General features: G+C 36.9%; 2 protein-coding genes and 2 pseudogenes across 5 annotated transcripts; all 4 read right to left on the bottom strand.

The window, feature by feature from the left end:
• Nucleotides 1-4,803: 4,803 nt before the first annotated feature.
• LOC148916401 (TMV resistance protein N-like) lies at nt 4,804-6,794 on the bottom strand. The gene is made up of 2 exons (XM_089054223.1): nt 6,481-6,794; nt 4,804-5,956 (listed from the first exon to the last, which is right to left on the bottom strand). Exon 2 carries the CDS (start codon nt 5,943-5,945, stop codon nt 5,355-5,357), a length of 591 nt encoding a protein of 196 aa, XP_088910349.1. The 5' UTR covers nt 5,946-5,956; nt 6,481-6,794; the 3' UTR covers nt 4,804-5,354.
• Nucleotides 6,795-6,943: 149 nt separating this feature from the next.
• LOC148916400 (disease resistance protein RPS4B-like) lies at nt 6,944-8,590 on the bottom strand (annotated as a pseudogene). The gene is made up of 2 exons (XR_016127822.1): nt 7,763-8,590; nt 6,944-7,649 (listed from the first exon to the last, which is right to left on the bottom strand). The product of XR_016127822.1 is annotated as a disease resistance protein RPS4B-like (transcript).
• A 142-nt stretch (nt 8,591-8,732) lies between these two features.
• On the bottom strand, nt 8,733-10,860 carry LOC148916399 (disease resistance-like protein DSC1). 2 transcript variants are annotated; one of them, XM_089054222.1, is made up of 3 exons: nt 10,718-10,860; nt 9,543-9,828; nt 8,733-9,416 (listed from the first exon to the last, which is right to left on the bottom strand). In XM_089054222.1, the coding sequence occupies exons 1-3, from the start codon at nt 10,726-10,728 to the stop codon at nt 8,898-8,900; spliced, it is 816 nt and encodes a 271-aa protein (XP_088910348.1). In that variant the 5' UTR covers nt 10,729-10,860; the 3' UTR covers nt 8,733-8,897. The 2 variants fall into 2 exon arrangements, with proteins under 2 accessions (XP_088910348.1, XP_088910347.1); XM_089054221.1 differs by lacking the exon at nt 10,718-10,860 and having other exon boundaries at nt 9,543-10,680.
• A 259-nt stretch (nt 10,861-11,119) lies between these two features.
• LOC103334907 (disease resistance protein RUN1-like) lies at nt 11,120-13,218 on the bottom strand (annotated as a pseudogene). Its single transcript, XR_016127821.1, has 2 exons — nt 12,313-13,218; nt 11,120-12,215 (listed from the first exon to the last, which is right to left on the bottom strand). The product of XR_016127821.1 is annotated as a disease resistance protein RUN1-like (transcript).
• Between the last annotated feature and the right edge of the window lie 1,165 nt (nt 13,219-14,383).

Raw genomic sequence — 14,383 nt, 5'->3', positions numbered from 1 at the left:
TTTCTAATCCCTGACCGTAACCCTCCCCATTTTATATATATGTAATTTATTTTATCATATAATTATATTATTATAGCATATCTAATGGGAATGATCTGGCCTCAAATGAAAAAACACACTTTCTAATGCATGTGTTTGACCCAGTCCAGTTTGGCCTATGGCAGGATAAGGGGCTGGTTTTGCCCCACTGCTGGCCAGGACAAGAGTGGACACCACGGTCAAATTTTGAAAAAACAAATGGGCGCAACTTTTGCTGACTTTTCCAATTGCAATGACCATTGACGAGCTGCCACATGGCACCCTCAATGGCAATGGCCTAACGACAATAGTTGTGCCTTTTTGTTTTTTTGTTTTTTTGTTTTTTTGTTTTTTTGATTTTTTGTTTTTTGTTTTTTTTTTCCAGTTCCGAACTAGCTAACTTTTTCCTCTTTTTTTTTCTTTTGTTCATCACCCTCTCACCCAAAAAATCTCTCAATTGCTCCAAACATTTCTACTTGTTTGTCTTTTTTCATTTTGCTCAAAATTATTGTTCCAAATTATGGCTCAAAAATAAATTTTCGTGTTACTTTTCTTATGGTTTGATTTTTATCACAAATAAAATAATAATAAACTAAAATAACAAGTTTTAAGTTTTAGCCCCTAGTCCGCACCACCATTAGAACCACAAAAAATTTGAGAGCCTAGATTTTGTGAATAGTATCATTTTAAGGGGCTACAACAACATCTAGCCCCTTAATGATCATGTCTTGAACATGTAGTTATGACATGTATTAATTTTTTAACTAGTCTAGATTTTTTAGTTAATAAAAATGAAATTGATACATATCTTGTGCTAATAATGTTTTTTTTTCTCATTTAACAAAGTAACTTTTTATGTTTACTTTTTCATAATGGGGCAGGTCAGAGAACCTGTTCCCCAATGAAGGCGGGAATGGAGAATCCCCAACTTGAAGATTGCAAGTATAAAGGCTGAGATAGGGAAAGAAAAAAAACTTGGAATAGGGATAGAAATAGCATACCCACTCCCGATTCGACCTATTATCATCCCTAGCAATATTATGTTAATGCTCAAGTTTCAAACAAGTCTTTTACAGTTAATTAGCATCGACTGGTAAGTAACTTCCAATTTACATAAAATGAACTGGGTATTGGAATAATTATCCACATTTTGTATTTAAAACCATTTAGTTTTGGTTGAAATAACATTAATTGGTTTTTTAACATTCCACCGGACGCATTCTGTCTTATAGGTCTTGGTCTTCCCCACGGGCTGGTCAACATTAGTAGTCAAAAATGCCCCTGTACGATGAGCGTTGGGCCTTAGACGCAGTCGATTCTGTTTGGTCAATGTTTTGACCATTTAAAATGGGCCTGGTTTGTTGGGCCTCATTAACTCGAACCATATAATTGGTCCAAATACCTACGAAATTGGGCCACGTTAATTTTGGTCCAAACAGAGTGATTATTAAAATGGCGGAACAACCTACGAAGCCATGAGATTGATTGGACAAAGCTACAACCCAAATTGGAATATGGGAATGTATTGGACAAATAATGAACCCCTCCCATTCACATAACAGATGGCAAACCTCTACTTGCCAAATTGATGCACGGTTTGCAATCAACTCTTCTGTGCCTTGAAGTTTCCGGCTTGTTTTTTACTGTGACCCGGAACCTAACTAACCCATTACCCATAGTATACAGACAATTTTTCCACTTTTCAAAGCCAAGGTCGTCCTTTTGGAATTTGGATAGCGCTTAACTTGCAAAATATAGATGTGTTGATAATCAAATCTCATAACATCTCTGCAAGAACAACCTATGACTTCAATCTATGCAATGAGAGCATAGATGAAAAAGATTGGTAAGAGTAATGAGAGACCATTAGGCAATATTAGCGAGCACAAAATAATTATTCCAAGCTTTTATAGGTCGTATAATCATGAATAAGAAAACAGACCTCATAAATATGAAAAAGCAAATGCAATAATAGATAGAGCGTATGACATCTTTCACAAACGATGTCCTATATTTGTAAAAGAACTTAACAAAATCAGGCCACCAACAGTTTGAAATTCACATACCTTGAACAGTTTCTTGACAATCTCTGGAGAAGAATCCCAAGGTTGCATACAGAATGGTTGCTTCATCTTCACAGAATTTGGAGGAAACTTGGCCAGCAAATCTAACCAAAAATTCCTTATCCACAGCTCAAAATACTATACATGCAGACACATACATATTACAGCATTTCATTTTAGCTTCCACAAGACTGGGCCTCGTTGACGGTGCTGTTACGGCCTTCGAAGTTCTGGTCGTTCACGCCTTCGATCGCGTCTCTCATGGCATTCTCGTTGCTGAAGGTGACGAAGCCGAAGTCGAAGCCCCTGGACCTCCCGGTCTCACGGTCGTTGATGATCTGGAAACACAAAAAGAAACCAAATCAAATCAGATCCGTCCGTCAAAACCAAAAAGCAGGAGTATAATCAAACAAATACACAATAATAAACAAAAATGAAAAGGAATCGATCGATCTTCAATCTTTGGGTGTGTTTATATACATTAAATAGTATAGGGTATTTTAGGTGTGTTTATATACAATAAATGGTATAGGGTATTTTTATAGTTTTATGTCTAGGAATGGGTATTTAATAATGTATATAAACACACCCAAAATAAACCCAAAAATCGACAGCTGTATATTTTTTAATTTAATTGTTAAGATGAAATACCTTTATTACCTTTTTAACATAAAATTGGAATTCTAATCAACACCATATTAGAACTCATTTCACGATCTCCAGTCTCTCATCTTCATCTTCAACCCCAATTTTCAAATTTTGTTTTTCCACCTCAGTTTTTGTTCAATCTCATCATTCTAAGCTTCGTCGGAGGGCTCGCCTGGGACCCTATTGCCAAGCCTTGGGATTTGAGACATTTGTTGCCACAACATTCAGGATATTCTGGTTAACTTGCAACCGCCAACCAAACTCTTCCATTACGGATATGCAGACGGGGTTTTCAGGACCATCTAACCCACCTACACCACCACGTAACAAAGGACCGGCTGTTTCTACTAATGCTCGCATTGAATGTTTCCATTGCCATCCCAAAGGACATATTTTCTCTCATTGTCCGCAACAAACTTTAACTATCAACACTCCCGCTAGTGAGCTTTATGAGATTGTGGAGCCTCTTGAAGGTGTCTATGATCCAGACATTGATGATTGCTGACCCTCGTCCCCTATTATTCATACTTGCAGTCGGCGTTGTCGTCATTAATTTACCTTTTGTGGTTGTTTACTTGTCGGAGTCGAGTCCTTTTCGCCGGGAGAGAATGATGTAGGACACGTAGGACCTAAATTTATTAGTTTCCTAATGTATTTGTTAGTTTCCTAGATTCTCTAGTTTTCCAAATTTTAGTAGGATTTCTAGTTTTAAGTTTTCTATTTTATTTGGGTTAGAATTTTTGTTTAAGCAAGAGATTTTTTATCTTGTTATGTCTAGGTTTTAGTTTGCTATGAATACTCCCATGTAGTTCTTTAAAATTCATATTTGAATGTTGAGTAAACATTTTCCTAGAACTCTCTGATTTCGTCTTTTCGATCTCTATTTCTTCTCCTCGGTCTCTTATATTCTTCTCTGTTCTATTGTTTGACTGCTTAATCTAATACCTATTGGCTGTACTATATCACTATCTCAGATAAATTTAAGAATTCAAGATGGCATGGCATCTCGGGAAGATTTTTGAGATCTGTGCAGTCCCCAAGGTAAAGATAAGTAAGCTTCCCGAGATGTTAAAAATATGAAGGAATTTCAACAAAACTTCTACAGCCATTCAGATTCATATGCTCAATTTTTAGACTCGGAGAGAGATTTGGGACTTTAGTTAGAGCATTCACAATGATGCTCTCTATTTCTTAACTAAAATTTAGCTAAAAATATAAGAAAGCTATTTTAGGAGCTCTCTAAAAAAAATTAACTTCAACCATACTCCATAATTTAGAGAGTCATAAATGCTATAACTCTTTTTTGATTGGTCAATCTCTATTAAAAAATAAAATAAAAAATAATTAGCATTAAATAAAGGTTTGAAATACTCATTAAATAAAACAGCATTAAATTATAGGGAGCCACTAGGAGTCCTTTCTCTCTCCTTAGATTTAGGAGCTCCTAGAGGACTTCCTATTTTAAGAGGTAGATAGGGAGCATGGTTGGAGTTGCATTTTTATAATTCCTCCCTAAAATTTGTCTAAGGAGGTAGTTTAGGGAGCCCATTATGGATGCTCTTAGATGATAGGAGAAAGCAAGACTGATCCATTTTAAGTTCACAAGACACTGTAACAAAATTAAAGAGAAATGACAAGATTATTACTTTTTCGGCCACATGTTATCCGAGAACTAAAATACGCGTATATAATATATACAAATTTATAAATAAACCCAATTCTAGACATGTATTTATAAAAAAACCCAAGCACTATTTAAACATAGAAACACACCCAAAATCAACCCCAAAGTCAACTTTTTGGATGTGTTTATAAATGGGTTTTGAGTGTGTGTAATGATGGGTTTTGGGTGTGTTTATATGTTTAAATAGTGCTTGAGTTTTTTTATAATTTCAACTCCCATTTTGGGTGTTTTAGTGAAACTCCCTATAATATACCTGGTCTTCTTTCCAAAATTGCCCCTTAACGTTGCTAGACGACATACTAAGGACAAGAAGATTTTGAGCAGAAAATTTTGATGGCCAAGATTTCAAAGAATATTTGTACCAGACAAGACATCTAAGAGAATTGGGAAGATCAAGAGAAACAATTAGTCTGGAGACCTAGAATGCTCAATGGAAGATAATAACTGACACATAGGTATCTCGGTCGACACATCTTTTTGAAGTTTGCATGTTCCAACTCCCACTGTAGCTTTTCAATCTTAGCCAAATCAAAATTACATATGTAGGAATAATCTGACTTGTTTATTGTAAATGTGAATAATTAAATTATCTGGTTATTTGTCAACACTTGATAGACATCCTCTGCAATGAACAACCAATTGCATTCTTCAATTTGTTGTTTTCGAGCAATTTCCCTACCCATTTCTTGCAACAAATCATGCAAGTCTATCTGTTCTTCTAACTGCATATCTAACCGTTCTCCTTTTGAAATTGATATGAGAGGCCTATCAGTAAGATCATTGACTGTTGCTTCCCCATGGAAATCACGACTATCTAATAATTCTTTTACATAATTCCTCTCATAGCCTTTAGAAAACATGCTATATCAAGAAATATCTCCTTCTCATTTTTAACTCTCGTAACTTATTCTCAACACTTGATCGATTTCTTCGTTTGGAAATTATTTCACTTTTTTCCATTGAACTTCCCACTCTTGTTCGCTCTTGCAATGACGGAATGAGGACCCCATGACTTTAAGAGCTAATGGAATGCCCTTAATATAATCCACCACCTCTTTTGACAACTCAGTGTAATCTGTTGTTGGAGACTTATTTCCAAAAGCATGCGAATGAAAGAGGCTAAGAGCGACATCAGAACCTAATCCCTCAACATTGTATATCTTTTCATGGTCAACTTTTTGCTCAAGTAGGCCTTTATCTCTAGCAGTTATAATGATTCGACTTCCTTGGCAAAACCGATCATGATCACCAACAAGATCTTCTGGTTGTTTTCGAGCATTCACATCATCAAGAACAATGAGCGCCTTTATACGCCTGAGCCTAGTTTTAATCTGAAGTGGTATAGACGAAGTGCCGATATTTACATCCTTCTCCTTTAATATCTCATCAACAAGTTTATTTCGCAACTGATGTAGTCCATTCGTTTGTTCTGAGTTGTCCCTAACATTTGCAAGAAAACAAGCAGCTTCAAATTTAGAGGAGTGCCTGTGAAATACAGCATCAGCAAGTGCGGTCTTGCCAATACCACCCATGCCCCAAATACCTACACAGCAAACACCTGTTGAATCCAAGCATGATAATGACTCAATTTGCTCAATTTTCATTTCAATTCCAAACAGGCCCTTTAAATCATATGACAATTCGCGATTCAATTTGATCCGAATATCTTCGACAACTTTCTTAACTAAAGCGGCCTCAGACCTGGCACATATGATTTTCAAGGATAAATAAACAAGTAATTATTAATAATATGCCTGCATAATGAAATTGTCACAAATAGAAATCAATACAAGTTACAGAATTAGTTACTCTGTTTTTTTCAGAATGATCAAACCCAGATAGATTGGCTGCTTGTGTCAAAGCAGCCCTCCACTTGTGCACCTTATTGCATTTGTATTGACGAAATGCAAGTGCTTAACTCCCCTGTTGTTTCCGTACATCTGATGGACTGATGTCGTAAAAAATGGGTATAACTAACTGGCCGTTCTTTTCCTTGCATTCTAGTATATGCACAAGTTCATCCAGACACCAAGTATAAGAAGCATAGTTTTTTGAGAAAATGATTACCGAAATTGTTGATCTCTGGATTGCTTCGAGAAGGGCAGGCGCAATTTCATCTCCTCTCTCGAGCCTGTAATCTATGTAGAAGAAAATGAATCATGTCAGTCATTCAAAGCAATATTGCCATTAGAACAGAGTGATTGTGCTCACCTTAATTGCAAAGGAACATGTCAGTCATTTCTCACAATATATTTCCATATAGAAGAAAATGAATCATGTTTTGTATATTTATTGTGGTATTAACCATCTCAACTAATGAAATTTTTCTGACACTTCATTTATAAATCAAGAGACAATGATTATCTGGAGGTATGTTATGGTCAATCGCTTATATGAAGTTGATGATTTCTCTATTGATGCAGGTCTTCTACTTAAACCTGACCAACCAGAACTCGAAGAGTTATTTTCAGACTAGACTGGATTTCCACTTCTTCGAGTTAGCTGATATGTAAAATTTAATACTGTTGACTTTTAACAATTGAAAACTTGAATTCCATGAAGAAAATTACATGGCTTAAAAACTGAAGAGCATCCTCAGCCAAGACAAGAAAGACATCCCTAAGGCTAAGCCTAACAAAGTCAAAATCAAAAGCATCCTCAGCCACAAGGCTTGCAAAGCAAACAGCTCAAATCAAAAGAACTTTTGAATTTAGGCTTCTTGGGCATACAAAGCTCTCTGCTTTATCATCTCAGCATCTTGGCCATACAACAGACATATCCCACCCTTTTCCACCTCTCTATCTGGAAAGGGTTTGAGGTTAACGTTAAAGTCAACGTTGACGTCAGTAACAAGTTTGAAGTCAACATTGACCTCAGTAAAACGCAGTGGGAGCTCCCTCTACAACTTCTTCAAAGACATTATAATAAAACCACACAAACACATCATGTGGATCTCTACTTCCATTATCCGTGTGCGGATTCGGATAACACAAAGGATGGTTGACTTCGTGGCTTTCACCATTACTAGTTTTGAAGTTGTACTTGCATCCAATCTGCTCATACCATGGATAATAGCCAACAACAAGAGATAGAGCGAAACCCAAGAAATCTGTGCTAAACCAATCACAAGGAAGCTCAATCTTTATTGAAGATCCCTTACTTTGATGGCTGAACCACTTTGGAATTTCATACCTCAAACATCTAATGGCAGTCAAAGATCTCTTGCCAAAAAATTCCTGTACCATGGATATCGACATCATAATTATTAAACTCATGAAAAAAAAAATTAAAAAAAAGCAGATACTTCAACAGAGTGTGTGCGTGAGGTAGAGAGAGAGAGAGAGAGAACCTGTTCAAATTCATATGATGCTTGTCCAATTTTTTCTTCAATTTTGTCTTCTTTAAACTTTGACGAGGCAATTGCCATTCGCATAATTCCGAGCTGTGCATCAGCCATTATGTTGCTTCATGCATTCTCATCCAACTTTGGGCAATCAGAAAATATATGGTTCTCATGAAGCCCTCGAGAAAATATATATTCTTTCCAACCTTGTGTGATTGCAGTGCTTGAACTTGACACTGTCTTCAGTGACGTGCAACCATGTGCTTCAAGACATTGCAGCAATGGAGGGAGCCCTGGTAAAAATTCAAGGCTCTTGCAATTCCTTAAGCACAGACGAGACAGCTGAGCAGCTTGTTTGATGCTTGCAGGTATGCTCTGAATTCCGTTCATACTCAAATTGAACTCTTGTAATGAGGTTAAGCAAAAAAGGTAATCAGGGACAACCTCAAGTTTCTTGCAATAATTGAGATCTAATTTTCGAAGTGCAACTAGATTTCCAATTGATGGGAGTAGCTCTTTAACCGATGTACCTGATAAATTTAGAAACTCCAGATGTTCCATAGCCTCCGAGATTTCAGGGAAGTTTTGAAATATGGAGCAACAACTCAGATAAAGGCTCTCCAGAGATTTCATCTTCCAAATTTTCGTTGGGAGACTCAACAAGGCTTTTGGAAGGAGATAATGCGTCACTCAAATCTAGCTCTCTTGTATTCGTGGGAAGCTCCCAAAACTCGCAAAGAGATTCGCAGCCATCTAGACTAAGAGACCCCGAGAGTTTCAGCTTACAAGTGTTGCTTGGAAAACTCTTAAGGTGTTCACAATATGTAATATCTAAGTGAGATATTGTTTTGTGAGACCAAACTACTGATGAAGGCAATTCCTCTATTGTTGTGCCAGATAAATTTAAGAATTCAAGATTGCATTGCATCTTGGGAACATTTTGAGTACTTCGCACTCTCCAAGGTCAAGATAAATAAGCTTGCCAAGATGTTGAAAATATGAAGAAATTTCAATCAATCTTCCACAGCCCCACAAATCTATATGCTCAAATTTTGTACTCTGAGCGAGATTTGGGACTTCAGTTAGATGTTCGCATTCACTAAGACTGATCCATTTTAAGTTCACAGGACTCTCTAACAAATTAAATGATTATGGCATGCAACGCCCTCTGCTTTATCATCTCAGCATCTTTGCCATACAACATACATACCCCACACTTATCCACCCGCTCCCTTAGCTCGTGAAAAGCCCTCTGCCGTATTTTGAAGGCAAAATAAGATGAGTTCCACAGTACGTTGAAGTGAACATTGACCTCAGTAAAACTGTTGTAAAACGCGGTGGGGCTTGGAGCTCTCTCTAGAACTTCTTCAAAGACATTATTATACCACCACACAAACACCTCGCTTCCCCTGGATGGTTGATTAACAGTATTATACAAATGATGGTTGACTTCATAGCTTTCACCATTACTAGTTTTGAAGTTGTACTTGCATTGAATCTTCATAAACAATTTCCACTGAACAACAAGAGATAGAGCGAAACCCAAGAAATCTGTGCTAAACCAATCACGAGGAAGCTCAATCTTTATTGAAGATCCCTCACTTTGATGGCTGAACCATTTTGGAATTTCATACCCCAAACATCTAATGGCAATAAATTCCTGTACCATGGATATGGACATCATAATTATTAAATTCATGAAAAAAAAAAAAGCAGATTCTTCAACAAACAGTGTGTGCGTGAGGTAGAGAGAGAGAGAGAAAGAAAGAAAGAAAGAGATAGAAACCTTCTCAATTTTTTCTTCAATTTTGTCTTCTTTAAACTTTGACAACGCTGTTGCCATTCGCATAATTCTAAGCTGTGCATCACCCATTATATTGCTTTGTGCATCCTGATCCAACTTCGGGCAACTAGAAAATATATGTTTCTCACGAAGCCCTCGATAAAATATATATTCGCCCCAACCTTGTGTGAGTGCAGTTCTAGAACTTGACACTGTCTTCAGTGACATGCAATGATAAGCTTCAAGACGTTGCAACAATGGGGGTAGCTCTGGTAAAGATTCAAGGCTCCTGCAAAAGATGAGGAGCAGGCAAGACAGCTGAGCAGCTTGTTTGATGCTTGCAGGTATGCTCTTAATTCCAGAATGACTCAGATCCAACTCTTGTAATGAGGTTAAGCAAAATAGGTAATCAGGGAGAACCTCAAGGTTCTTACAATCCCTGAGATCTAATTTTCGAAGCGCAACTAGATTTCCAATTGATGGGGGTAGCTCTTTAATCGCTGTACTTGATAAATTTAGAAACTCCAGATGTTCCATAGCCTCCGAGATTTCAGGGAAGTTTTGAAATTTGGAGCACCAACTGAGATCAAGGCTCTCTAAAGATTTCAACTTCCAAATGTTCGTTGGCAGACTCATAAGGCTTTTGCAATAGTGCAAATATAGCGCTCTTGTATTCAGGGGAAGCTCCCAAAACTCGCAAAGAGATTCGCAGCTTTTTAGACTAAGAGAACCTGAGAGTTTCAGCTTACAACTATTGCTTGGAAGATTCTTAAGGTGTCTACAATATGTAATATCTAAGTGAGATATTTTTTCATGAGACCAAACTGATGAAGGCAATTCCTCTATTGCTGTGTGAGATAAATCTAAGAATTCAAGATTGCATGGCATCTCGGGAAGATTTTTGAGATTTATGCAGCTCCCAAGGTCAAGATAAGTAAGCTGGCCAAGATGGTGAAAATACGAAGGAATTTCAACCAAAATACTACAGCCATACAGATCTATATGCTCAATTTTTATACTCCGAGAGAGATTTGGGACTTCAGTTAGATGAACGCATTTTCTAAGACTGATCCATTTTAAGTTTAGAGGACTCTGTAACAAATTAAAGAGAAATGACTTAGCTTGTCTAGGCCGCATCCCACATGTTATACAAGAAGTAATAAGCATATATAATATACCTGGTTGTCATTCCAAAGTTGCGCCCCAACTTTGCTGGACCACATAGTAAGGGCAATAAGATTTTGAGCAGAAAATTTTGATGGCAAAGATTTCAAAGGATATCCCTCCAATTCAAGGTATCTAAGAGAATTGGGAAGATCAAGAGAAACAATTAATGGAAAATCATAACTGACACGTAGGTATCTGAGTCGATACATCCTTTCGAAGTTTGCATGTTCCAACTCCAAGTGTAGCTTTTCAATCTTAGCCAGGTCAAAGGATATGGCTTGAACATGTCCATCTCTCTGACAATCAAGAACAAAATATAAATGTAAATATAATGTACAAAAAAAGTTTAATCAAAATTACATTTGTGGGAATAATCTGACTTGTTTATTGTAAATGTGAATATTACTACGTACTTGGTTATTTGTCAATACTTGATAGACATATTCCTCTGCATTGAACAACCTACTGCGTTCTTCAATATGTTGTTCTTGAGCAATTGACAAACCCATTTCTTGCACCAAATCATGCATCTCTATCCATCGTCCTTTTGAAATTGATATGAGAGACCTATCAATAAGATTATTGATTGCTGCTTCCCCAAGGAAATCATGACTATCTAATAATTCTTTTACATAATTCCTCTCACAGCCTTTATGAAAACATGCTATATCAAGAAATATCTCCTTCTCATTGTCTTCTATTGCATCGTAACTTACTCTCAACACTTTTTGAATTTCTCCCAATGGAACTCGTTTCACTTTTTTCCAGTGAACTTCCCACTCTTGTTTGCTCTTGCAACGAATGAATGAGGACCCCATAACTTTAAGAGCTAATGGAATGCCGTTAATATAATCGACCACCTCTCTTGACAACTCAGTGTAATCCGTTGTTGGAGACTTATTTCCAAAAGCATGCAAATGAAAGAGCCTAAGAGCGTCATCAGAACCTAATCCCTCAACATTGTATATCTTTTCATGGTCAACTTTTTGCTCAAGTAGGCCTTTATCTCTAGCAGTTATAATGATTCGACTTCCTTCGCAAAACCGATCACGATCACCAACAAGAACTTCTAGTTGTTTTCGAGAATTCACATCATCAAGAACAATGAGCGCCTTTGTACGCCTGAGCCTCTCTTGAATAGGAGGTGGTATAGACGGAGTGTTGATATTTACAGTTTTATCATCTAATAATGCACGAACAAGTGTATTTTGCAAGTCATTTAGTCCATCCGGTTTTTCTGATTTCTCCCTGACATTTTCAAGAAAACAACAAACTTCAAATCTAGAGGACTGCCTGTGAAATACAGCATCAGCAAGGGTGGTCTTGCCAATACCACCCATGCCCCAAATACCTACACAGCAAACACCTGGTGAATCCAAAAATAATAACGATTCAATTTGCTGGATGTGGCTTTTGATTCCAAACAGGCCCTTTAAATCACAAGATGATTCATGAATCAATTTTGTCCAAATATCGTCGACAACTTTCTTAACTAAAGCAGCCTCAAACCTGGCATATATGATCACGGACAAACAAACAGTTAGCATGTCTGTGAAATGAAATAGTCACAAGAAAAAATCAAAATATAAGTTACAGAATTAGTTACCCTGTTTTTTCTGAATCATCAAACCCAGATAGATTGGCTGCTTTTGTCAAAGCATCCCTCCACTTGTGCACCTTGTCGATATTGTCCTTGAAGCGTTTTTCAAGTTGACGAAATGCAAGCGCATAATTCCCCTTTTGTCTTCGTACATCTGATGGACTGATGTCGTAAAAAATTGGTACAACCAACTGGCCTTTTTTTTCTTTGCATTCTAGAATATGCACAAGTTCATCCAGACACCAACTGGAAGAAGCATAGTTTTTTGAGAAAATGATTACCGAAATCGTAGATCTCTCGATTGCTTCAAGGAGGGCAGGCGCAATTTCCTCTCCTCTCACAAGCCTGTCATCTATGTAAGTTTCGATTTTCTTCCTACAAAAAGCATCATAAAGATGGCTGGTAAAATTAAGGCGGGTGTCCTCACCTCTGAAGCTAATAAACACATCATACTTTTCTTGAAGGGTGGGGATATCAGTATCAACAGCAGCAACAGAAGAAGTGGAAGAAGAAGAAGAAGATGTTAATGATCTGAAGTACATGTAGAACAGAGTCATGATGAGTATGAGGATTATGATGGAAACTTGAAAGAACTCAATGGATTCCATATCTGTTTCTCTGAATGCACCAGAGCTATAATTAAAGCAAATCTGATATTTGAGATGAAAACTTGAAGAAGAAAGACAATCTGATATTGTAGATGATGGATGGGTTTAATTAAGTTGCACATGAGGGTCCAATTAAGCAGTTTAGAAAGAAAGAGAACGGAAAGCAATTGCTCTAGTTGACATGACTTGACTATGTGCACAAAACAATTGCTACAAAACGATCCAGGAAAAAGACAAGTGAAATAATTTGCCAAGCACTGTCGGTGGACAAAAATTCAAGCATTCATACACTGAAGAAAGGAATGGGCTCATGGGAGTGACAGCACAACGGACCATGGACCCTCCTTATAAACTTTTGCTTTTGAAGATAAAAAAAGCACAAACGATCCAGGAAAAAAAGTAAAGTGATGGACTTCTTCTAGTCATTCCACCCGTCCACTATTTAGTATTATATAAAAAGAAAGGTAAGAAAGACTCAAGTTTAGATCCTGAATCATATTGTTAATATGGTGATAATCTTTATCACTCGTCAAAACTAGTGAAGCAAAAGTGACTCTCTTAACTTTGGGAGAAAAAAAAGTGTTAACTTGTGATTTGTCCCCTGAACTTGTACATAACTTTCGATTTACCTCATATTATGTTTTTTTAAATGGAAAATTAAGGACCCGAATTATTTTTTTTTCGGCCAATGTGCCCCTCGACGTCAAAATCTGCCACTTCCTATCTATTCTGCTATCAAGTTGGAGGCCAAGGTTGAGTTGCATGGAGATGCGAAATGACAAATGTAACCTCCAACTTGACGGCATGATGGATGGGAAATGGCAGATTTTGACATTGGGGGCACATTGACGAAAAAAAATTAGTTCGGGTCCTTAATTTTCTTTTAAAAAAAGATATGGGGTCAAAATAAGCGAAGCTTATAAGAAATTTTGTGGTCGGCAACGACAAGGGACTCGTAGATCAAATGGTTAAGAGTATTTACCCCTACACTGCATCCGAGGTTCTAGGCTCAATTTTCTCATTCCTATATATTACTTGTATTAAAAATAAAAATAAAAAATAAAAAAAGAGTTTGTGGTCGTACACGTACACCTAGCACAAGAAGATGATGATCAAGTTGTTGTTGTAGGGTATGATACATTTATGTGACTATTGGCATTAACATTTCCAATATGTCGGTCATGTGGATGAAACATGAAGTGGTGAGAGCTGGACTTGTTCTGGTTAATATGCCCCTTCTTTCAAATAGTATGATTAAGCACTGAACTTTTAAACCCACCAAAACTTTGTCATAATAAATTAGTAGCATCAAATCACAAATGTCAATATATGTTGCCAATTTGTTCCACAACATGATCCTACCAAAAATGTAAATGTCACTTATAACACTTTTCAGTTGAGCCCTTGATAAATCACACATAATATTGCTTTGATAATGTTACCAATTGTAGGGGCTTTTTCGTTCCGGT

Source organism: Prunus mume, linkage group LG6 (assembly GCF_029339155.1).
Source record: "Prunus mume cultivar Tortuosa linkage group LG6, ASM2933915v1, whole genome shotgun sequence".
Classification (NCBI taxonomy): domain Eukaryota; kingdom Viridiplantae; phylum Streptophyta; class Magnoliopsida; order Rosales; family Rosaceae; genus Prunus; species Prunus mume.
The sequence above is the reverse complement of the archived record's forward strand: the minus strand, read 5'-3'. Positions and strand labels throughout refer to the sequence as shown.